Source organism: Miniopterus schreibersii, assembly GCF_964146895.1.
Source record: "Miniopterus schreibersii genome assembly, chromosome: 8".
NCBI classification, from domain to species: domain Eukaryota; kingdom Metazoa; phylum Chordata; class Mammalia; order Chiroptera; family Miniopteridae; genus Miniopterus; species Miniopterus schreibersii.
The window spans coordinates 47,553,469-47,578,966 of record NC_138109.1 but is presented as its reverse complement, the minus strand read 5'-3'; the positions used below and the strand labels follow the sequence as shown (position 1 = coordinate 47,578,966).

General features: G+C 43.0%; 2 protein-coding genes across 6 annotated transcripts in view; one reads left to right on the top strand and one right to left on the bottom strand.

Moving 5' to 3' along the window:
• Nucleotides 1-1,997, bottom strand: part of ACADM (acyl-CoA dehydrogenase medium chain) — a 28,067-nt gene extending 26,070 nt beyond the window's left edge. The window contains exon 1 of the mRNA XM_081145015.1: nucleotides 1,547-1,997. Within this exon, the coding sequence (XP_081001141.1) occupies nucleotides 1,547-1,585 (39 nt within the window). The 5' untranslated portion in view covers nucleotides 1,586-1,997. The remainder of the gene's footprint in view (nucleotides 1-1,546) is intronic.
• Nucleotides 1,998-2,099: 102 nt separating this feature from the next.
• On the top strand, nucleotides 2,100-22,160 carry LOC308560778 (uncharacterized protein; the record flags this gene model as incomplete). 5 transcript variants are annotated; one of them, XM_081145010.1, is made up of 4 exons in its annotated part: nucleotides 2,140-2,323; nucleotides 16,443-16,550; nucleotides 18,701-18,845; nucleotides 19,866-22,160. In XM_081145010.1, exons 3-4 carry the CDS (start codon nucleotides 18,727-18,729, stop codon nucleotides 20,545-20,547), a joined length of 801 nt encoding a protein of 266 aa, XP_081001136.1. In that variant the 5' UTR covers nucleotides 2,140-2,323; nucleotides 16,443-16,550; nucleotides 18,701-18,726. The 5 variants fall into 5 exon arrangements, with proteins under 5 accessions (XP_081001140.1, XP_081001136.1, XP_081001137.1 ...); XM_081145014.1 differs by having other exon boundaries at nucleotides 2,100-2,319; nucleotides 18,701-22,160; XM_081145011.1 differs by lacking the exon at nucleotides 2,140-2,323 and having other exon boundaries at nucleotides 16,291-16,550; nucleotides 18,701-18,830; nucleotides 19,866-22,159.
• Between the last annotated feature and the right edge of the window lie 3,338 nt (nucleotides 22,161-25,498).

Sequence of the window (25,498 nt, the reverse complement as noted above, 5' to 3'; positions counted from 1 at the left end):
AGAGACTTTAAATAGGGTATATTAGATTTTAAATAACTTACAAAAAGTTAATGTGATTTTTTTGAAGAACATTTTATATAAAACAAAGTACAAAGGTAGATGCAGCCAGGGAACAATGCCCATCTACCTGTTAATTATATAATAATGTTCATCATTTAGAGGTGGCTTAGTAGACATTAGATACAGAAATATTATGTTATTTGGACTTAGAATTGCTAACTCAAGTTGAGTTTGAGTTGACATTCCACAATATTTTTGAGACCTTGGATTGGTTCCAAACTTCTTGTAATTTCTTTTCAAACCTAGAAAATGGGGTTTGAAAAGGAATTATAATTTGTTGAGATGATTAAAATCGGATGATGTCTTGGGAGCATACATTGGGTTCTCTGCCCAGAGCAATAGAATTGCAAATCTCCAAAGAGAGCAACTTTAATCAAGCATCAACTCTGCAATAACAGCACAACTATAATCAAACACTTCTGCATATTTCTTAGGAATATGAGTCTTAGCTTTACGGGAATGTCAATGAAAAGATACAGGGCAGAAGTTTTCTGGATTGGGTTCTTCTGTATCCTTCTTTGGAGAGATTGAGAAATCTTTTTTTTCTGGTGTCACAGTTAAAAGTCATTTTTAAAATCCCCCAATTTCTGCCTTCAGAGCCGATTAATTTATACAGCAATGACAAATATGGGGCAACAATCCATTAGAATTATTCTAAGTTCTAACACTGCTACTTTTTTGGTCAAGAACATAACTTTCTTAACTCAATTATAAATGACATTTTATAACTGAGTTGTGTGAATATACCAATAATATTTAAGATAGCAAAATGCATCTAGTGACTGAGACAATTTAGAATCTGTGCAACACAACACTAGAATATATAGACAAACTTCAAGGAGAATTCTGCAGTAGGTTTTTCTTTTTACTTTTTTTTTTTTTTAAAGGTACGTAACATGGAAACATCTTCCTCTATATCGCAAAACCCAAAGCTTATTAAACATATTAAGTACCCACTTTCCTTTTCCCCGTGACTTCGCAGGCCCCCAAGATCACACTATCTGAACTGTGCATTTTCTAGTATACATCAGTTGCAGTATGACATTTACTTTAAGATTTCCTTTTTGGGCTGGGGACAGAGAGCTGCTCGAGGAGTTGTTATGCCAGTTCCGCAAAAACAGGAGCGCCCAATCCAGACAGGTTCGTTTTGGGAAAGGGTGGGGTTCCTGGGGAAATACGTGCAGGGTCCCAGGCCAAAGAAATAAAAAGGATATTCTAAAAAGTGGACGCCACTGTAGAGGGGCAGTTGCCGAGAGGACACGGGAAGTCAAAACCCACCGTGGGAGGAGGGGTGGAGCCTGAAAGCAAGGCCAGGGTCCGGCTCCCCGCCCGCAGTCACAGCAGGGGCGCCAGGCCGAAGGCGTCCCGAGGCGGGCTCCTGCCTCCCCACCGCTTCCTGCCCCCCCAGGCCCCCTGTCAACGCCTATCTCCGGCGCATGCCCGCACCCCAAACACCCCTCCTCCCCAGCCCTGCTCTCCCTCTCACCCCGCGGCTCCGCCTCAACAACGCAGCTGCCATGTTCATCCGCAGCCCGACGACTCGGTCTTCCTCCCAGCGCGCAGAGCGAGACTTTATTAGGCTCTGCGGGCGTCGGGCACGCGGAACCCGGATGGCCCCGCCCTCCGAGATAATCGTAGGCGGAGCCAGGGAGGGGGCGGAGCAGCCGAAGAAAGTAGCCGGAGGGAAAAGGCCCGGAGGGGTCGCGTGCGCCGCTTGGCCCGCAGCCTCTGGCTCCGGGACCTGGCCTGCGCTGACCCGGCGACCTTGGGACGGGCTGTAATGCGCCTCTGGGGCCTGACAGTTCCGAAGGGTGGTCCCTGAAAACGCTTCGCTTCCATCTGATCCTCTGAGATCAGACCACGCGCCCTCCCGGGGGGCTGACGGCGGCGTGGAGAGGGGGCCCGGGAGGCTGCTTGGCAGCGGGACGCGGGGGCTGGGAGGGCGCGCCCGCGCCGTGGGAGGGAAGGGAGGGGCCTGGGGGTGGGGGTGGGGGTGGGGGTGAGGCAAGAGGAGGCGGGGGTGGGGCGGGGGAGCGGGCGCGCGGCAGGCCGGGAATCTGGGTGAGAGGGCACGGCCCCGGGTTAGGGCGAAAAGTCAGCCTGGATGTCAACCTTGATGTCTCCGGGAAAACCTGTCAAACCCAAATAAGTAGTTTCGTGCTGTAAGGGTTCAACGTACAGTTCACTGTCAAACGCTGGACCTAAAGCGAAAGGATATCTGTGCTTCAGCCAAGTAAACGAGCGGGGGAATGGAATCGCGTAGGTAAATTCGACCTTTCCGAATATTACCGAGGCTATTTATTGCTGCCCGCGGGTACGGATGTGGAGAATGTCCTTGGAAATCGGGTTGTAACATGAGCCTGTCTAAATAAAGTTGGCTCAGCGAGTGAAGGTTGAAAGTGAGCCTCTGCCAGGCACGATTCTACTTCGAGTCACCGTCGCTCCTAAGTTAGCCCCAGCTCCGAGGGGAGAGCTGTGGTGTTGCAAAGCTCGGCGATGTGCAAAGCTGTGCGGGCTTGGACGGCTCTGTGTGAAAGCCAGGCGTGCAAACGCTTCCCATAGTCCCCAGGACGTGCCATTTTTCTTGCTACCATCCTAGTGTAGGCCCTCATCACTCACAGTTGTATCTTGTTATCAATTTAACAATATTTTCTGCCTACTAAAGGCGGGCCATAATCTCATAATTCAGCCGTTTAATTTCTATATCTCTGTATCCTGTTATTGTACTCCCCTACAGGAACCTTACACGTTGTCCTCTGGGAATTCATAATGTATTTATTCAGACTAGGTACAATGTAGAATGTTAATTAAGTGCTAAATGCATAGTAAAAGTACCAGGGAAATTCGGAAAAGAGAACTCAGTTTGTCCTGTAATCAGCAAGAAAGCCTTCAAGAGGAAGGTAAAACACAAAATGGACTGTTACAGATGTGTAGGGTTTGGCTACACATGTCTACCTGCCCCCTACTAGTTTCTCCTTCCTTTCTTTCTCTTTCTTTCTTCCTTTCTTTCTTTCTTTCTTTCTTTCTTTCTTTCTTTCTTTCTTTCTTTCTTTCTTTCTCTTTCTTTCTTTCTTTCTTTCTTTCTTTCTTTCTTTCTTTCTCTCTCTTTTTTTTTTAATATATCTTTATTGATTTCAGAGAGAGGAAAGGGGAGGGAAAGAGAGAGATAGAAACATCAATGATGAGAGAGTCATTGATCGAGCCCGCAACTGGGGCATGTGCCCTGACCGGGAATCGAACCCAGATTGCCTGGATCCCAGGTCAAGGCTTGATCTCTGAGCCACCCCCGGCCGGGCCCCCTACTAGTTTCTTATTCTGAACATTCTAAACAAAAGATTAACCAAAAAAAGAGTACAGAATCACCCATATGCCCATCACCTGGATTTAAAAATTATTTGTCATATTTATATGTTTGTGTGTACATACACATATATGTGTCTGTTTGGTTTTTGTTTGTTTTGTTTTTGTCAGAACCATAAGTTGTAGACATGAAGACACTTTACCTCTAAATACTTTGACTATACATCTCCTGTGAACATATTGTTCTACATAACCGGAAAACCTTTATCACACCTAAGAAAATTAAGTTATTTTCTAATATCACTTAATATAAAGTCAATATATTTCCCCAGTTGTCCCCAAGGTGCCTTTTGTATCTATAGCGGGGTCCTTGAATAATATTGTTTTGTTATAATGTTCTTTTTCTGAGATAAACTATGCTTAATTGAATTGTATTAAATGTATTTAATGTAATTTAATTGAACTTTAGCCAAAATGAGTTGTCCTTTTAAATTTTTTTTCCCCTTAAGTACTGCTGTTTCTTTTTATTGTTTACGCGATTACAGATGTCCCCCGTTTTCCCTGCCCTTACCCACCTCCACCCAGCAACCCCCTCCCCTGGCCTTCACCACACTGTTGTCTGTGTCCATGGGCTATGCATATATATTCTTTGGCTAATCTCTTCACCTTTTATCTAGTTCCCCCAGCCCCTTCCCATCTGACATTTGTCTGTCTGTTCCATGTATCCATGCCTCTGATTCTATTTTGTTCATCAGTTTATTTTGTTCATTAGATTCCACGTATTAGTGAGATCATATGGTATTTGTCTTTCTCTGACTGGCTTATTTCGAGTAGCATAATAATCTCCAGGTCCACCCATGCTGTCACAAAGGGTAAGAGTTCCTTCTTTTTTACATCTGCGTAGTATTCCACTGTGTAAATGTGTTCTGGTGTGACCTGCGACAGACGACCACCAGAGTTTGTGTTTGAATTTTGGAGCCTTTATTAGCTGGCCAGAGGCTACAGTTGCAGCATCTCACCCATGTAAGAGCCGAACTGCAGCCCTGACCCTCAGTTCTTCCCACATTTTATACTCAGTAACTACAAAGGCAAGTATGGTAAAGGGGCTTCTAATAATTTGATAATTTGTTAGGTTGTCAACTTTTGTAACATGAAACAAGGGGGGGGGACCCTTAGTAACATAAAAGGGATGATTTAAACACAATGTCTTACAATGAGTAATGGGGTTATGCTTGACCGGAGTGTGACTGGTTTGCTTTGTTTTTCTACAGGACTTCAGGGGGAGCTGTAATTCTTGGGCTAGCTTGTCAGGCCTTGTCCTGTACAATAGGGATCCTTTTCTACCTTTACTGTTAGTTCCTTAGGTGTTCTTCTGGCCATGGTGGCCAGAACAAATGTACCACAGCTTTTTTTTTTTTTTTTTTAAATACGTTTTTATTGATTTCAGAGAGAGGAAGGGGGAGGGAGAGAGAGATAGAAACATCAATGGTGAGAGTCATTGATCAGCCGCCTCCTGCGTGCTGGGGATTGAGCCTGCAACCGGGGCATGTGACCTGACCAGGAATTAAACCATGACCTCCAGTTTCATAGGTCGATGCTCAACCACTGAGCTATGTCAGCCAGGCACCACTGCTTTTTGTATAATGTTGATGATGAAGAGATGTCGTAGGAATTTAACTCTTGTTTATAACAATTAGCCTATGGTAAAATTAGTTTTGTTATACTTCAATAAAGTTGCAGAATCTATCGATGACTTTAAGTAAAGATTTGATTTACAGTAGTTTGTTTTTGAACCACGAACCTATCAATATGCCTATTGCAGTTGGCTTTTAACTACCTTTGGTATCTTTTAACCTAAAACTTTTAATTTTTACTGTCCACCCTGGATAATTTTGATTGTTTTTTTAAAAGAAACCAAGCCAGTTGTCCTGAAGAATGCCCTAATTCTGAGTTATTAAATTGTATTTATTTCTGCTCCTAGACCTTGTGTTTCCTATAAACTGCAAGTTACTAGATACTTGAGTAGTTGAGATTAAACATATTTGGCAAGGGTACTTCTTAGGTCATACTGTGCAATTTATATTATCTCACATTAGGAGGTGTTTAATGTCAGGTGGGTCCCATTACTAGTGATGATAAATTCAATCATTTGATGAAAGTGCTGACAGGCAGTTTTTTCTACGGTTAAAGGGTATATTTTTGCCTTTGTAATTAAGACATAACTTATAGGGTTATATTTGACATCAGACCAAACAACATTTCTCCTAAATTTGCCCAGAGGTAGACCTGGAATCAGCTCTCGATATATACCTTTTTAATTGGACACTGTTCCACAAAACTTACTCAGTTTTTTAGGTGAAATAGATTAAATATCCCTCCAATGTTCCTTTGTGTCTTACCACCTTCCTTTAACTCATGGGAATGTGATATAAAAACAGACCACTCTTTTAATTAGGGGCTCTTGAATAAACTTAAGGTAGATCTGAGAATCCTTTGGAGTTAAAAGAAAGGAATTTATACGTTGCATACATTCCTGAGGAGAAGATCCTAGATGGTGGGAAAGTAAATGTTTATGAGTTCAGATGCCAATAGCTTGGAGGATGTGATGGAGGGAATAAGAAGTAAGGCTATTAGCAGAGAGTAAGGAAATGTTGGAAATTTGAGGAAAGAGTGAAAAATTGTGTAAGTATGGACTATTTCCTCAAATTTCCTGGGACTGAAGATGTGAGGGGATGAGCGACAGTGCAGAGGTACTAGGTTCAATGTATCCACATGCCTGGTGAGCTTGAAAAATTAATGGAACTGGAATATTGGAGAGAATGATCTGAAAAGATAGAGGGTAGTAATCAGGTGGAGGAGTGTAGTTATAGTAAAGACTAAAGACAAGGTCTAGGGTACCATGGCAGTAACAAGTTGAAGCAGCGCAGAGAGCAAGGTTATTGTAGGAAAGGGAGTCTAAGAACTGAGAGGCCAGCTTAATAGAAGAATTATCTCTGTGGATAATTGAAATTATTAAGAATTATAACTTGTTTGAGATAAAGTGACTTTGAGCCAAGTACAAAACTCTTGGTAGCATCCATATTTTTCTCTCAGTTAAATAAAAATGATGATAGAATTATAGTTATAAGCTGATATGTTTGGTGCAAAACAGCATTAACCTTTTTGGTACCTGATTTTTTTTTTTCTCTTTCATTTTCAAATAGTACTCTTGTTTTGTTTTCTTTAGCAATAGTAACAGAGCCAGATATACTATATTGTTATTATAAACAATGATTTCATAGGAAAGGAATTTATGATTATAGCTCTGCAAAGCTTCCCAGAATTGGTTAAGACTTTGTCAACCTTGGCAATGAAAAAGCAGTTTCTCTTTCACTGACTCCTCTGTTTTTAGAGTAAAGGTCATACTTAAATATTACTGATCCCACATTAAGTACTAGATATAGCTACTTAGCTTAGGTCCCAGGACCTAATCCTTACGGTGATGTTTTCTCTCTTAAAGACTTTCCTTTTATGCATGAAGGATTAATTTGTATATTCATTTTTAGGTGAGCCTCATGACATGTAGTCACATTGGAACCGTGAATTGTTTTTTCTTTTTAATTGCAGAATCAGAAATTTCAAATGGTCAGTTTTTCCCAAATAAGAGTATAAAATCAGACTCTAGTTTGGACCACAATAGGTAAAGGAGCTAAGATTCACCAAAGGGCCAAACCAACCTTTACTGTCTAGTGTACATTCCTCAAGCCAGAAAACAGAGGGAAACAAGTTAGGGACAAGGGTAGGACTTCTTGGGTCCTGGAAACCAATGGAAGGATGAAGAGAATGCTTGTAAGATCAGATCAGATGCATAGCACTTAGTAAATGTTACCTTTACAGGGAAAGGTCCTTTAGCAACCAACGAGTAGAGCACAATCCAGAGCTAGAGGGAAAGGACTATTCTGGGAAGATTCTTAAAAAAATTGAGAATATCTCAACCCAAGCAGCAATAGTAACAAAATTCTTATTTTGGCCAGAAACCTGCATAGCATGGTCATATAAGGTGATAACCAACAAGAGGCCCACAAGTTTCCTGTAGGGACCTAGTTCATGACTTAATTTCAGCATGAAATTAGTTTACTAGAGATGTCAAGCACTGGCTGCACTCCTCATAGCTGCTTCTGGGGGAATCTGCCCTGCTTAGAGTTTGTGCTACCAAAGCAGTTGTATTCTGAACTATGTGTGAACCTTCTGCCTCTTGCTCACAGCTGTTTGGACCCAGGGATGGGCTGTCTGGCCTAAGGGAAGTCAGTTCATGAGCTGGTCAACATTTTTAACCAATGGCATGGCATAAAAAGATAAATTTAGGCAATCAGGGGGCCTGTCTTGGAAAACTGAATCAAAGAAACAAAAGAAGTATTTGTTGGTGGTAGGCACTGGATAGCCCAGCAATTAGAGAGTTCCTGATGATCATGTGCAAGTTAAAAGTTACAGAGGAATAAAAACTCTGAGCATTGGAAGCCAATCGGTAAGAGAGAGAACAGAGAAAGTGAGTAGAGGAAAACAGAATAACCAGGAAAATTAGGAAAATAAAAATCTTACATCTTCAAATAGAGATGATTAGATTAGTTGTTTCTAAGACTTGCCTTCCAGTTTCAATTGTCATTAGGCCCTGTTGTACTTAGGTGCCTTGTCCTTGGAGGTGTGTATTTATAGGAAAACTCCTTGAAATAGGTTGAGCAGATCTTTGTTCCCTGCAACTAGAAAAACCAGAAAGCATTTCTCTTTTACCAAGGAGCTATGCTAATCAAGCAGAATTGTGCCGAGTTATGTTCTTGCTCTATAAACTCATCTGTTTTTATGCTTTTGGCTCTTATTTAATAGCTTTATTAAGATATAATTGACGTACAATTAACTTTACATATTTAAATTTTACAATTTGATAAGTTTTGACATATGTATACACCTAGGAAACTGTCACCACAATCAAGAGAACAAACATTTCCCTCACTCCAAAGTGTCCTCATGCCCCTTTGTAGTTCATCCTTCCATTCCTGTTCCCAGGCAACCACTGATCTTTTTTCTGTTACTGTAGATCCATTTGTATTTTTGTAGAATTTTATATAAATGGACTCACACAGTATATAGTCTTTCTTGGCTGGCTTCTTTCTTTTACCACAATTTGAGATTCATTCATATTTAGAGTGTCACAATTTTGTACATTTTTTGCTGAGTAGTATTCCATTGAATATACCACAATTCATTGATGGACATTCATGTTGTTTTTTGTGTTTTTTAAAAAATATATCTTTATTGGCTTCAGAGAGAGGACAAGAGAGAGAGATAGATAGAAACATCAATGATGAGGGAGTCATTGATCAAGCCTGATGTTGTTTTTAATTTGGGATTATTACAAATAAAGATGTTATAAATATTTGTGTTGAAGAACATACATTAATGCAGTAGAAAAATAAGCAATTAAATCAACAAAATCAAAAGCGGATTTTTGAAAAAACTAGTAAAATAGACATCCCTTTAGCAAGACTGATAAAGAGAAGATAAGAGAATGTTTAAAGAGTTTTTAGAAATTGTAAGACAGAAAACTACAGATTAAGTGTAGATTTAAATATATCACAAGAAAATGCTATGAAAAGTTTTATACCAACAAATTTAGAAACAGACAAAACAGACATCTTCAGACTATGAAGAAATTATCAAAATTATATATGTATATATAAAAAAGAGAAACTGGAATAAAGCATTAACCTCTCGCCCAACTATTCTAACTCAAGGTGGTTTGCATACATAATTCTTTGCTTTGTGAATATTTTGAAGCAGGATCGATTAGTAATATGATTTCAATGTATGGCTTCCATAGGTCTAGTTAATTGTTTTTCTAAATGTATTTATATTTTTCAAACATTACTAAAATAGATTTCTAGGTATTAGACATCTTAGCATTTACTGCTTATCTGATACTATATCCACTCTGAGGACCTAGGATCCAAAGTGATGCCTGCAGCTTACTAGGAACAAGGGCATGGCCAGCTGGTTGCAAGTGTAATATTGCCTTTAGTTTGTTTTATGGGGTCAATAGAACTCACAGCTGAGTTGGGTTGTTACAGAATGTTGACACATGTCAGTCAAGAGGATTCCTTATCAGGGAGTGAACTTTGAATGCAGCTAATAAAACAATTCTAAAAGAAGTCTGAAACGTCAACTGACAGAACCAGTTTGTATTTACCAGGGGCTGTGTATATTTGGTTATAGGGGTGAAGAGTCAGACTGAAACCAGAAGAGTCTCATGAAATTCACTGGTCTTAAAACTCTGAGATTAAGGTTTTTAAATGGTTGAATTACTGGGCTGTCAAAATCATTGTGTAGCAAAACCTCGTCAAGATCTAGGTTTAACAAAGGCAAGTTTAGCATAGGCAAAGTGTCCAAGAACAAAAAAGGTGGTGGAATAAGCACCAGGGCAAATTGTTTTGAAAGGGTTTAAACTGACTTATTTTCAAAATAAGGTTGATTTATTTGATTATAAGTACCTGCTAATTATTTTTAGATACCACAAATAAAGATAAGTATAAAGAAGAAAATAAGAAATAATTATATGTCTATTAGCCATCTGTATGTCCTCTTTGGAGAAGTGTCTATTCAGGTCCTTTGCCCATTTTTTTTTTTTTTAATTGAAACTTTTGCATGTTGACATAATTGCGAATTTGCTTGTTAAGAAAACCAAATGCCAAGCAAATTTGCTTGTTTTCCTAGTTTGCTAAGAGTTTTTATCATGGTAAAAACGACCTCCAGAGACATCCGAGGTACTGTATGCCTTCAGACCTCTCTGAGGAGTGCATATCCAGATACTTTATTCTGTCTTCATGTTGGATATATGGGTTGCATGGCTGGATAGATGATTTATATTTTTTATACCATTCTGGGGTGTTTTGTTTTGTTTTGTTTTCTGAAGGCTCTTTATCATCCCCTGCTTGCTTGAGCTCTGCCCCAGTTACCCTTAAGATACATTGTATCAGATTCAATCTTGCCTGGAGGGCCTTGAATTAATGAGAACAAAGGGTAGATATACATTTGGAGTTATCTGTCCTCGCAGTGGAGTATAGAAATAATCTGCTGCCCTGCATTTTGTTTCTGAGTGTCTAGAGGTTAGCATTGAAGTGTAGCCTTCTAATTGCATTCATTGTGTATGGATAGAATTCACATATAACATGTCTTCTTCTGTCCCTAGAGCTAAATTTTTCAATTTTGCTTGGATCCCTAGTGTTTGACCCTCCCCTCAGTGTTTTCTCTGACAAGACTAGAGACCAGCCCTAATCCCCAACTAGATGACTGTGAGCTATGAACCCCCTACTGTTTTAGCCAGCGCTGCTATAACAAAATCCACAGACTGAGTGGCTAAAACAACAGACACTTATTTTCTCACAGGCTAGGAAGTCTGAAATCAGAGTGCCAGTATGGTTGGATTCTAGTGAGACTTTCAAGCTTGCAGACCACCCTCTTGTTATGTCCTCAAATGACCTCTTCTCAATGTGTGGAGATAGAGGTGGGGAGGAGGAAGGAGAGGGAGAATGAAAAAGAGAGAGATCTTTCTTACAAGGACACTAATGCCGTCAAGGGGATCTCATTGTTATCAGATGAAGTTGAAACTGGACAACAATGGCTCCAGATTGCCTGTCACCACTTGAGCCAATTAAGCAGAGGCAGGGTTGAATCGTATATGAGCATTTATTTCAATATTGCCAGCAAATTGGGAGAGCAGTAATGGTCATCCACAAAAATCCACTCTGCAACCCTGCCATAAGCCAGCTGCTTATATTGGGTAGAAGGACAAAGATTACATGGGAAAGTAGGAATTACAGGCATGGGGAAGTAAGCAAGGTATAATGGTAACAGGTTACCAGCAACGTGGGCTGGGGGGTTGCAAAAAGGTGGGCGCCTCCGGGACTCCAGGTGGGCGCCTCTGGGACCAGTTTACAGGCAATGTGGGCTAGGGCTTGCAAAGGGCAGGTGCCTCCAAGATTCCATTGTTTCAGGAACAAGGTTGTTAATACTTCCATGATGATAGGCAGTTTTCGGGAAAGGAGAACAGACCGCATTCCAAGGGTATTTCCCATGTCCTGGGGCATACAACTCCCAGCCAGGTTAGAAAGTGCTTTTTCTAATTCGAACAGAACAATCACATCTAACAGAATATGATTAATATTTCTTATAACTATAGCTAGCAATCACTGTCAACAGCATGATCAATACCTCTGCCCCTAACAAAGTGAGGGGTCCTTTTCCCCACTAGGTGATGAGGGTAGAACTCTTATAATATCTTGAGAAAAGAATTTTCTGAGACACAGGAGAATGAGTGATTTTTATTTGCATGGAATTATATCCCTGGGTTCCCAAAGTCACATTCCCCTTAGTCCAGTCATAGAAAAAGCATAGCTGGGGTTTCAGTAGAGCTAGAAGCAAAGCTAAGACTTTCCTTTTCATGTTGGAGACAGTCCCAGCACAGCATTAGGCAGGTTGAAGTCCACTACTACATTGTCTGTGGAGGTATGCATGGCTGTGGGCCATCTGGGAGAATGCCAGGAAGCTAAGTGTGAGTCATGGGCAAGCATGCCAAGAAGAACCAAGAGACAAAACTTCTTTGTTCAGGGAATTAAGTATCCCATACCTTTGTGCCCTTGCAGTGCCTACGCCCATTCTGTCCCCAGGTGTGATTGACAGCAAGCACCTTCACTAGTCCCTCCAACTTTACTGGGCATGCGTCTATCTTTCCTTTGTTGGACCCCTTGGGAGTGCAAAGTTGTTGCTTCCAGGTGAAGCTGTCTAAATGACATGCCTGTAATATCTGGCTTCCCCCTTTACTCCTTTCCTGTTATTAATAACTACTTTAATTATAACGGTATCATTCCCCCCCTCAGAGAAAAGGAACCTTGTATTCTTACAAAGGCGAAATGGACAAAGGTCTTCAGCTTCTTGTAACTGCTTTCTGTTGTCAAGGGGCATAGTCCTGTCTATTCCAAAGCTCAAAGGTTCTCCCTGTCTGACAGAAGAAGGAGGGAACAAAGGGAAGGTAGTGTTCACGTAGGAAAGAGATTCTGCAAAGTCCAGGTCAATCTGGTGTTCTTAGGAGGTGACACAGGCGATGTCCAGGAGGATGGCATGTTGGACATGTTGGCATTCTTGTTGTATTTTAGAAATGACAAACTTGACAAGAAGGTTAAAAGGCACAATTTAAAAGTGAGCAGACTTATAGTAACTAAAGGTCTAGTGAGAGGTAAAAATCCATGTGGTAAAGGGAAAGATTAACATGGTGTGCCTGATTAGGTTGGAGGAGTGGCTTTCCTGGAGGCAGCCCTTTTGTTTATCATACTTAAATAAAGTTAAAGGAAATATTCTAAGATTTCCTCCATGAGCAATTGTGGACCATTTCTGTCTGAACTGTTTGAGCAGAAAAGGGAAGGCAGTTTCAAGCGAAACTAATAGGTAGATCATCCATGTTTCATTGGTTCAATCATAAGTCCAGGCTGTTGAGCCTTATTTTCCGGACATGGTGATGTAGATGGCTTTTATAGTGAGGCCTGTATTGTGTGAGCAAGTAATCAGGTAAATAAGGATACAGGCATACATTCTATGATTTAACATAGTATTTATGTCAATGTTTTTAAATGTTTTTTAAGAACTTCTCTAAAGAAATGAATGTAAGGTGATCCACATCATTAAAGAGTTCAGGGTCTTGCCAAAGTTGTAGGATAAATAAAAATGTAAAATGGTGATATGAAACATCATATTAACAAGGTCTTGGAGGCGTTTGGAGACAGGGAATAATTAATAGGGCTGAAATGGAACAGGGCGACTTCATGGAAAAGTAGCCTTGTTCCAGTACTGAGGAGTGGGTGGCATGTGCGTCAGTAGAAAGGAAGGAGAAAGTTTGTCTCTCTTTAAAATTGAATTCAATTTACGAAGCATTTGTGAGCTGTCTTCAGTGAGCAAGGAGCCATCCCAGGCACTGCGGAGAAAGTAAAGGATGGGCCATACAGTCTCTGCCTGGAGTCACACACACCCCAGCAGTAAATGTAAGTCGGGATAGGGTAGTTGAAGAACAGGATATGGTAGAAAAAGCTCTATTGGAAGCCACAAAAGCACACAACAAAATGATATGTGCCTCTCATTCTAACACACGGTGCCAGATCATTTATGTAAAACTTTGTAACTTCATGGTCCTAGACTACTTCTGCCGGCGTTAGCTGTTTACCTCTCCCAGCCTACATGCAAAGCTGAGGTTGCAGAGAAATTCCTTTGGAGAGGAAGTGACAGAGTACCTTGCATGTCACCCACCTTACTACACCTCTCCAATGGGGAAGGAGAGGAGTGTGTTCCTCTGCCGTAGAAATGCCCTCAAGAGACGCAAGTGGAAACGCGTAGGCTGCTGCAGAGCTTGCTCAGAGGAAGGGAGACTGCCCCACTGCAGGTGCAGCAAGAACTTCAGAGCCTGGAGGACGCTGCTGCTTGTTTGCTTTCTAAACTGGTTCTGGGTGTTGACACAGGGGAGCATGAGAAGCACTGAGTCCATTTCCTCCTCTGACTCAGGATATCGGCAAGCTGCCAATTCCACTGAACTTCAGATGGGTTTTTACGGAATGTACAGCAGTTTATTTACTGCGTCAGGCATAAATATAAGTAAAAAAAACCTCATATAGAGGCCAACCTGTCTTTTCATCTGTTCTTGAACTTGGACCAGACAAACAGCCCAGTAGTGGTGGTGGTGGTAGTAATAATAATAATAATAATAATAATAATAATAATAATAATAATATAGAACATGGTAGATGCTCCTTCTCAAGTCAAGGAGAAGCTTTCCTAAGGGGCACTTAAAGAGCTTTATGCACCTCTAGGAACTTGAGGGTCTTACCAATGAATGTTTTAAAGGTGAGATGCCGTGGCTGGTGGCAGAACATACAGGTGGCAGCTTTGGGACTGGGCTGTACTCTCCCGCCATGCAGAGTAAAGGTGCATGTTTTTGGACTTGATAAGGACTCTGGGGGAAAATGATCCTACCCAAGCCTGCTGCCTGAGGGACATGAACAGAATATGGATCCTACAAATCCAGTAGCCAGACAGAAAAAGACAGACCAGGCAACCACAGGGATTCATGAGGAGCCCACAAAGGTACCCACAGACTCAGCAACTATCATTGCCATCTAGAGGGCCCTGCAGGTGGGATACAGCTGTACATGCCACGAAAACTGTGCCCCGCTTCCCCAGCATGTACCCTCCTACCTCACTCCCCCCCCCCCCCCCCCCGCACACCTGTGGGGTCACAGGTATCAGAAACAGTGACTACTAACAAATTGGGGAGGTGGCGCTAGGAAGAGAAAATAACCTAATTTTGACCCCTTACCCTACATAGATTAGAGAAGAGAAGGAATTTAAATTTGACTGAGTTTGGAGTTTGAAATTGTATTAGGTAAGAGCTGCTTCTGTGCTTTCTAATTTTTTAGTTCTATAATAGTGCTGTATGGTTCTCACTTTGTTTTCTTAGCTTTGCATTCTTCATTTTTATCTTTAATATTACTTTACACCTTATTTTAAAAATTGCTTTTGTGTTCTCATTAATGTCTGTATCATGAGATACTTAAAGGACATTTTCTTTGTGGGGCTCTGCTAACTTTCAGAATGGTTTCTTCATCTGTGTTCCCCTCTCTCATATTTATTTATTTTTGCTGATATGTGTTTGCAAAGTTGTTTATGCCCTTTCTTTTTATTTTTCTTACATTGCATTTGAGCAGCTTTGTCTAGGCCTTCTATTTGCTCTGCTGTAGTGTGGGTGAATGCCCCTGGCTCTTCTATTACCTTGGGTTCAAGGACAGGGGAAGAGCCCATCTGGTGCTGTGTAACAGCCTTGGTTGGAGGACCTTGCTCGGCTCTCCTGGAATTTTATTAAATTTTCCCTCTGCTAAACTCCATATATTGGAATTTATCTCCATCACATTAATAATACCACTGCACTTTGGATTATTCCTGCTAATTGTCCTGGAGTTCTGAGTCCTGTTTCCTTTATAGAAAGTAATCTGAAATTTAGTTTTGTTTTGTTTATTTGGTCGTCTACTTCAGTTCACCAATTTTCCCTTTCCACATTCACCCACTTCTTCCCAACAGCAAGTTCTTTTCCTTCCAACCCCTACTTTTTCCTCCCCTGGGGAAAAGATAAATAATAAATGGAGAGGTTTGCTCCTGTATCCATAATTCGTGCATGGGTTACCTCCCTTCAGGCATTAAGCATGCCTCTTTTTCACTTTCCCTCCCTCAGAGACTCTTGTCCTAATTATTTTCTCTCTTTTCTCCCTTTTTGCTAAATCACCCTGTATTGTTGGAGATAATTAATGCTGGGTGTCAATGATGGTTCTGCTGTCCTCTTCATCTTTCTCTCAGCTGGAAGATACCAAAATAGAGAGTCCCAATAGTTCCCTTTTCCGGTAGGACGTGAAGTGGTTGTGATGGGACTTTCTCTCCCTTGGGACATTGTCTCCTCCAAGGGCTACCCATCTCTCTCGGAATCTGTCTTTGTCAGGTTCCACGGCAGGTTTGGGGAGTGGTTAAGATGCTTCAGGATTTTGTTCATGCATCTCCCCTGCAGAGTGCTGTGGGGAGCCGGCTGGCTGCCCCTCATGAATAGTCTCCCTGGTAGGGTGCTGCCCTGGAGTCTCTCCAGGGGCTCGCCGACCCTAGCGTCGCCTTAGAGAGAAATCTCTGGCACGTTGACCCGCAGGGTGGGTCGGCAGAGCTAGCACCTCTGCCTCCTGTAGCTTAGTTAAGATTACATAGTATCCTTTGCTTTAGGGAGTAGAAACCCTGCACAAAGACCTTGACTTGGAGACAGAGTGTCTAGACAAACAAGAATGTTTGTGCAGAGCAGGAACTGGGTAAAAGGTCACTGTTTTGGGTATTGTGGTCTGGGTGCACTATAAAAAGCTTGTAATCAATAAACTCGGCGCGCAGCCCGGCTCAGCTCAGCTCAGCTCTGCCTTGGCTGTAGCCCTCCCGATCCCATCCTTTTCTATGAGTCTTTCTTTTCTAATCCTCACCCCCTCAATCAGGTCCTCGTTCGCCTGCCGGCTGGCCCCGGCAAGTGGCGCCGGAACAGGGACCTGAAAACCTGGGACGACGGTAGAGGACACCTCTCGGGGAGCGCACATTGCTACTGGGTAAGTGCAACCATGGTAGCCGAGAGGGCGGTTAGTACATCGGGAGTAAGGAAATCATGGGACAGGAGAATAGTAGAATGCTGTTCGCACAAGTCTTAAAAACAATGCTCCGTTCTAGGGGCGCCAAGGTTAGTACCTCACAACTGCATACATTTTTGCAGTTTGTGGAGGAAGTGTGCCCCTGGTTCCCTGAGGAGGGCACGGTGAGTTTAGAAACTTGGAATAAGGTAGGAGAACGCTTGCAGGGATATTTTCAGGCCCATGGACCCCAAAAGATGCCAGTAGAAACTTTTTCTCTTTGGAATTTGGTTAGGGACAGCCTTGACCCACGCCATGAAGGCACCCGCATGAATCCTCCCCTAGAGGTCCGTGCTGACTCTGTGAAAGATCCACGCTCTGAGGATGTGGCCACCGCTCCCCCGCTTGAGCCGGGGCCCCTTGTGGGCAATAGTCGGCCTGATAGACTTACACCAAAGGAAGAGGAAGATCTTGAAGAAGCTGCCGCAGAGTATGAGAGAGAGAGATATGGGGAGTTTGCACTCCTTTCAGAGGAATGCACAAAAAGGTCTGGCCCTGCCCCCTCCGCAGTTACCGCAGAGGAGATGCAGGAAATGTTGCAGCAGATGAGAGATCTCTTGCAGGGTCCTGACTCTGGCGGGACGAGAGGAGGTACAGATGACCCCCCTAGTTACCCTGGGACGGGTTTTGGTGCTGCTGCAGCGAGGACTGCCTTGCCGCACGCTGGACAGGCAGGGGTTAAAATACTAAACCCCGAGAGCGTGCCCTGCTTGCCCTAGCACAGAAAGGGCCGGGTCAAATCAACGACCCCGGGTGGGGCCTTTGATATTCCTGTTACCCACGCTGATAAGATAACTTGGAAATCATATCAGCCTATGTGGGTAGATCAATGGCCCCTGTCTGAGGAAAAAATAGCTGCCGCTAAGGACCTGGTGCAGGACCAGCTCCGGCAGGGCCACATAGAGCCTTCTAACTCCCCCTGGAATTCCCCCATATTTGTTATTAAAAAGAAATCTGGAAAGTGGAGATTGCTCCAGGATTTAAGAAAAGTTAATGAGACTATGGAAATTATGGGTGCTCTTCAACTAGGACTGCCCACTCCTGCGGCCATCCCCCGAGGCACTTTCAAAATAATTATTGACCTGAAAGACTGTTTTTATACTATTCCCCTTCATCCACAGGATTGCAAGAGATTTGCTTTTAGTATCCCATCAGCAAATTTCAAAGAACCCATACAACAATACCAGTAGAGAGTGCTGCCGCAGGGGATGGCAAATAGCCCCACCTTGTGTCAAAAATTTGTAGCCGCAACTCTGTCCCGAGTCCGGCGGATCTATCCCACTATCTATTTGTATCACTATATGGATGATATATTAATTGCAGCTAGTCAAGAAGGAATTTTACTTAGGGCTTTTGCAGACCTTGAACAGGACTTGAGTAAGCAGGGGTTAATTATTGCCCCAGAGAAGGTGCAGCGTCATCCTCCATTTGCTTACTTGAGATTTCATCTTCAGCCTAACCTATTTTCTTGTCAGAAGGTGTCCATCAGAGTGGACGACCTTCATACTCTAAATGACTTTCAAAAGCTGCTTGGAGACATTAATTGGATCAGACCTTATTTAGGCTTAACTACTGGAGAGTTAAAACCCCTGTTTGACATTCTCAAGGGTGACTCAAGCCCATCTTCGCCAAGACACCTTACACAGGCGGGACGGGCGGCCCTACAAAGGGTCGAGACAGCCATAAAATCACAGCAGGCGACTTTTTGTGATTATAGCAAGCCTTGGTATGCCTGCATATTGGCCACCAGCCACTCCCCCACGGGCCGTCCTATGGCAGGACCGCCCACTCCTCTGGGTGCATCTCCCATCTTCACCTGCTCGAGTGTTAACCCCTTATTACGAGCATATGGCAATTCTTATCCAACAGGCTCGAGAAGAATCTTGCCGATATTTCGGACGAGAGCCTGCGGCCATCTTAGTGCCTTATTCTCAGGCCCAGATAAACTGGTTATTCCAGAAATGCACACCTTGGGGCATTGCTCTAGCTGAATTCCCAGGACAGGTGGACAATCATTATCCTCCAGATAAACTTTTACAGTTTTTTCTCAGGCATTCTGTTATCTTTCCTAGGATAGTGACGGACCAGCCTTTGCCTGATGCTGACACGGTATTTACTGATGGCTCTTCATCGGGCACCGCCGCCTATGTGCATGAGCAACGAGTTGTCCGATGGACCACCCCCTATTCTTCAGCCCAAGAGGTTGAATTGGCTGCTGTATGTCGGGTGCTTGTTGACTTTGCACACAAGCCTATAAACATCATATCTGACAGTCACTATGTAGTCCGAGGGCTCTCATGTATTGAAACTGTGCCCTTTATTGGCACCACTAACTCCACTGTGCAGCAATTATTTCTGGCCATACAAACAGCCATTTTAAATCGCAGTCACTCTTGTTATTTTGGGCACATCCGCGCCCACACTAATTTACCTGGGCCTTTAGCTGATGACAATAGACGGGCAGATGAAGCCACCCGACTTTACCTCGTCGGAGTGCCCGCCGCCCAGGCATCCCATGCCCTACACCACCAAAATGCACATACTCTCCGACTACAATTCAAAATTACCAGGGAGGCGGCTCGTCAAATAGTAAAAGACTGCCCCACATGTCCTGCTCTTACTACTGTTCCTCATTATGGAGTCAACCCCCGAGGGCTGCTCCCCAACCATCTGTGGCAAATGGATGTCACCCATATCCCTAGCTTTAATAGGCAAAAATTTGTTCATGTTACAATGAACACGTATTCAGGCTTTATAATAGCCTCGGCCTTGCCGGGTGAATCTAGTACTCAAGTTATTGCTCACTGCTTACGCTACATGGCCATTATAGGACAACCTAAAATAATAAAAACTGATAATGGCCCTGGTTACACTAACCAGCGTTTTCAGAATTTTTGCGCCCAACTAGGAATTCAGAGCAAAACTGGAATCCCTTACAACCCACAGGGCCAAGGCATAGTCGAGCGTGCACACAGCACCCTCAAAAATCAATTAATTAAAATAAAAAAGGGGGAGCTGTACCCCCTAACCCCCCAGAATCAATTAAATCATGCTCTTTTTATTCTTAATTTTTAAATTTTGGATGCTGAAGGCCACTCTGCAGCCCAAAGGCTTTGGCAGCCGAGTTCATCTAAGCACCAAGCCTTGGTGAGATGGAAGGATCCGCTTGATGGGGCTTGGCATGGGCCAGATCCGGTATTAATCTGGGGCCGAGGGCATGTGTGTGTTTTTCCACAGGATGCTGAAGCGCCGCGGTGGCTCCCGGAGAGGCTGGTACGGCATGCGTTCCAGAACGCCCCTGCGCGGCCGAGCTCCATCTCGACGGAATCCAGCGCCCCAGAACTCAGTAACAGAGACCCTCGCGCGACTGACCGACCAGGCGAGGAGGATGGTGCAGAACCAGAGAATGGAGGTCACTCCTGAACGGTTATTTCTGGCTATGATAGCCCTGGTCGCGGCCGCCCCTGGAGCCTCTGCGGCGATTCACTGGGCCTACCTGCCCAGTCCTCCATTGCTGCAACCTGTAACCTGGCAGCATGAGGAGGTGGTGATTTACACCAATGACACCTGGGCAGTGGGAGGACACTCTAGTATTCATATTCAGCCAGTGAAGGCTTCGAACTTTACTTATCATGGACACGCCAAGAATCAGCCCAGCTGCTTTTCAAAAAGTGATGGGGTAGCGGGCTGCTTTAAAATTGGCATTACTAAGTGTGAGTCCTTACTGCCGGTACTCAGCGGAATCTTTTCTCTTGATGGCCGTCAACAGCCTTGGACTTTGTCGGTTTCAGATTGGACACGTTGGCATGTGGACCTATGGTATCCTAGTAAGATCGCTGTGGGCAGCGCCACAAATCCCCCGGAAGGGGTGCCTATCTGTGAACCTGATCTCACCAATCGTACAAAGCAACCACATTGAATGAACTGTAGAGGGAAACTTGGTGTATTAATCAATGCAACCGGGGGGTCCCCAATCCATGACTGGTCTACTTCAGGCCCGGAATGGAAGGCCCTTGCCGAGTCTTTTTGGTCAGTGAACCAGGGGCCATTTCAAACTCAACTGTGGCGACTCGTTACTGCCATGGGGAGAGACATCTATACCAATGACGAACGGGGAAATACAGCAATCCTCATGGGGCGGACACAGCAGTTCCGTAAAATACAAGCCTGTGTCCCACCACCCTATGCCCTACTCGTGGGCGCCCTGAATATCACTCGGGACGCCTCATATTGGCAGATCCATTGCAATAATTGTACCATCAGTAATTGTGTGTATAATGTATCTCTGAACTATCAACTTATGATCATGTATCAACCCACCTTTGTAATGATTCCTGTAAATGTTTCTGGGGAATGGTATAATGATAGAAGTCTTCAGGTAATCAAAAAGACCACCAAGCTCCTCCTGCGGAGCAAGAGATTTATCGGCCTCCTAATTACAGGCATTACAGCCCTGGTGGCCGTCATTGCGGCCAGTGTCACCGCGACCGTATCGCTGTCTCAAAGTATACAAACAGCACATCAGATGAATCAACTTAGTGCCAATGTTACTCAGACACTAGGAACCCAGGAAGCGATAGATTTAAAGATAGAAGAAAGACTTAATGCACTTTATGACACCCTTACCATCATAGGGCGAAAAGTGCAAAGTTTAAAACTACGGCTAGACTTAGACTGTCATGCTAATTTTAAACACATTTGCGTGACCCGTAAGGAATATAACAGCTCTTCCTACCCCTGGGACAGAGTGCAAAAGCATTTAGCAGGGGTCTGGCATAATGGTAATGTCTCTCTAGACTTAATACAACTCCATCAAGAAATTCTAGCCTTGAGGGAAGCGCCTAAGATAGATACCTCACTTGCAGAAATGGCGCAATCTTGGGTTAATGGAATGAGGGGACATTTCCTCTCAGCAACAGATTGGAAACATGGAATTGTTGGAATGGCCGAACTGGCTGTTCTCATTGTCCTTGATTTTTTAATAACACCCTGCATACTGAAAACACTCATGAAAGATATAAAAGTCCTAAAAATAGGACTACATACTCTCCACCTGCATACCCGCCCAAAAGCTTTAAAGCCTAAGTCTTTAGTTTAGAAAAGAAAGGGGGAGATGTGGGGAGCCGGCTGGCTGCCCCTCATGAATAGTCTCCCTGGCAGGGTGCTGCCCTGGAGTCTCTCCAGGGGCTCGCCGACCCTAGCGTCGCCTTAGAGAGAAATCTCTGGCACGTTGACCCGCAGGGTGGGTCGGCAGAGCTAGCACCTCTGCCTCCTGTAGCTTAGTTAAGATTACATAGTATCCTTTGCTTTAGGGAGTAGAAACCCTGCACAAAGACCTTGACTTGGAGACAGAGTGTCTAGACAAACAAGAATGTTTGTGCAGAGCAGGAACTGGGTAAAAGGTCACTGTTTTGGGTATTGTGGTCTGGGTGCACTATAAAAAGCTTGTAATCAATAAACTCGGCGCGCAGCCCGGCTCAGCTCAGCTCAGCTCAGCTCAGCTCTGCCTTGGCTGTAGCCCTCCCGATCCCATCCTTTTCTATGAGTCTTTCTTTTCTAATCCTCACCCCCTCAATCAGGTCCTCGTTCGCCTGCCGGCTGGCCCCGGCAGAGTGCATTTGTGGGGGCCGATGTTAAGAGGCTTCCCTTACTGCTCTGAGCTTTGTTTTATAAATTCTTGGAAACGTCTGTCTTTCTTTGATAGCCATAAAATTTTTAAGGCTATGTCTTTACCCTTCTCCTTCTTTGTTTGCTTTTGATATATTTCTGCTGCTTTAAAATTTTTTCCCCATTTGCTATTTATATTATTAAGTTATGTGGAGTATAGATTTTTAGATTTGGCTGAACTCTAGTGTCTAAACCTTGAGCTCTCTTATTCCCGTTTGTCAGTTGTAGAAATCGAAGGTCATCGTGGTTAAGTGATTTGCTTGAGACCCAGCGTATTGAAAAAAGTGGCAGGGAAGAGCCACGATTTGAATCTACATCTGTCTTCCATCCTGTAATCAATATTCTTCTCTGTAACTAGTGGAGAGTAGTCCAGATTTCTACATAGGTTACCTATGAAATGAACCATTCATTTCAGGTTTGGGAGCTGGCATGGGATCCACTAGAGATATATGAGATGAATTTGTAGGGTGGGAACTATGAAAGCAATAAGAGGAGCTTTGCCAGTGCCGCCTCTCCCCCAAGGCAGCACAGCATGGGGCTGAACTAGCTATTGGTGACCTACCCCATGAGGGGAAAGGGAATACAGTGAACGAGTGACCAGCTACCCCAGCTAGCACATTTCTTTCCTGCAGCACCCAGAGTATTGTGGCGGATGCTCCAAGACTAGGGGGATGGGGGAGGAAATCAGGAAAGAGTCAGATAAGAATATCAAGGGGCATGAAAGGGATGTTGTTTCTGAGGACTGCTCTTAGGACTCCAGCAGGAAGCCCACCCATTAGGCACTGGGAGAACCTACTTCGGGACCAGGTTGCTTTGGAACTGTGCTGTTCAGCCTTTGGCCTGACACAGGATCAGACTGTTCCCACTAGAACTGTCTGGTATTTAGCCTGCAGGCTGTTTGGGCCTTTGCTATAACCAAAAACCTCTGAAAAATAGGATACCAGTTATCTAAATACTTTGAAACCTCCCTCACCCTACCCTTTACAGGGACCCTGGCCAATTTTGTTTCAAAACTAACTAGAACTTAGATTCCTGATTCAATATACTTAGGTAACTCTAATGAGGATAATTCTTTTGGCTTAGGAAACCAATGAATATTTAATTCCTCATAAGCTATTTGCCCTGTGGCTCCTTGCACATTGAATCAGTGGCATTTATTGTTTCTGGAAGGCTTAATCCACCTAGAGAAAAGGATCATTGCTTGGTTTTGAGCCTGTCATGAGAGAGTTGTCTTGAAATCCAGGCATTTTAAAAGGGAAAAGAGACATCTAAATTTCAAAATCATCCTTTTTCAAGCCAAGAAGAAAGTTTAGTTACTTGAAAATAGAGTTTTATAATAAGCCATAATGGAGGAAGAATGAAGATGATATGACCCAAGAGAAGTCCCATATGACAAGTAGAAAGTGCTAGGGAAACAGTTAAGAGGTGTATGTGAGAGACAAATGAACAAGAGATAAGACAGCATCCTTTACTCACAGTGCAACTCAGTGGATTGATAGTTTAGAGGAAATCTGGGAATATCATTGGCTGAGAGGTTGGAAGCTGGCATGAGTTGGCCACAGTAGCATAAAAATGGTGGTATGGTGTTTTAGGCAGTACAACAACTGGTTTCTCATGGCTGGTGCATATTGCAGAAGATATCTAGAGATTCCTGAGTGACTCTGAGATATAAAGGATAATTTAGAAATAGGCATTAATATACTTTCCAGAAAGTCATAGCAGAGGAGATCTCAGTAGAGGTCTCTGTTCAAAGGAACATCATAGTGGTAACTGTTAAGGCCCAGGTGTAGAATATTGCTAAGTCTCAGAAGATCAGCAACATCAGTGAAAATCAATGTAGACAGCCTGGTCAGCAGGAGGCGATGGCTGAGCTTCTTGAGAGCAGTCACCAGGCATTGCCTATGTGAAGAGTTTAGACTCAGTGACACCAGTTTTAGCAGTGGTCACAAAAAGCATATAGACCAATGCCCAAAGCCCAGGAGAGGCAAGCTCTGTATCAATATATCAGTTCAATAGCATACACAGTATAAAAACAACTAAAGAGCCCTATCTGACTTGGCTCTGTGGTTAGAGCCTGGGCCTGAGAACTGAAGGGTCTTGGTTCAATTCTGGACACATACCTCTGTTGCAGGTCAATCCCTGGTCCCAGTTGGGGGCGTGTGCAGGAGGCAACCACTTAGTGTGTCTCTCACATCGATGTTTCTCTCTCTCTCCTTTTCCTCCCTTCTACTCTCTCTGAGCGATGGAAAAAATATCCTCAGGTGAGGATTAAAAACAAACAAAAACTAAATAAATATAATTGGAGTTGTTTGGCAAAAGAAATTTTTTTTAATTGATGAGATGCCTGATTAATGTGCAAACCACTCCTCTAATCCTGAATTTCTTACCGGGGGCCTTTGATCATGCTGTTTCCTTTGCCAGGATCATTTCTACTTATCTTTTATTTGTTTGTTTAAATATGACTTCCTCAAAGGAGTCTTCCTTGACATTATCAGTCTAAATTATGCCCTATGTTACTCTCTCCCACAGCATTATGTTTCTTATCTTCCCATAAAACTTGTAACAATTTATAATTATCTGTTTATTTGATTAATTCAGTGTCTCCTGTAAAACTGTAAATACCATGAATGCATAGACCATTTTGTTTTATTCCTCCATTGTGTAATCACCTGGAACAGCAATTTTTAACTGGACTACCACAAGAATTTTTAAAACATGCAATACCTGACTATTTAATCAGGAGCACTGACCTCTTTTCTTTTAGATTTTCAAATAAAAGAAATGACAATGGCCAACAAAACAATAGCTGTCCAGTGTGAATGAGTCAAAATTATACCCACTTTTTTGTCAGGACAGCAAAAAATATAACATATTTTTTGGTGCACCATAGAATTTTAGTAATTAGTTTATGTGTGCCATGAGGTGTAAAAGGTTAAAAATCACTGACCTAGAACAGTGGCTGGCCCATAGTATTACTTAATATATATTTGTTGAATAAGTGTTGTATATAATAAACAGAAATAGAAAAGATTAAAGAATGGAAAATACAATGTGGTCCATTGTAAAAAAATATTTCACAAACATTTAATTAGTTTGTGTGCCATTAATTTGCAAATTTCTCATATATGAAGGAATTGGTTGGTAGAGTGGTAGACTGGGTAAAGGAACAAAACTAGAAAACAAGAATTATAATGGAGAGGGTT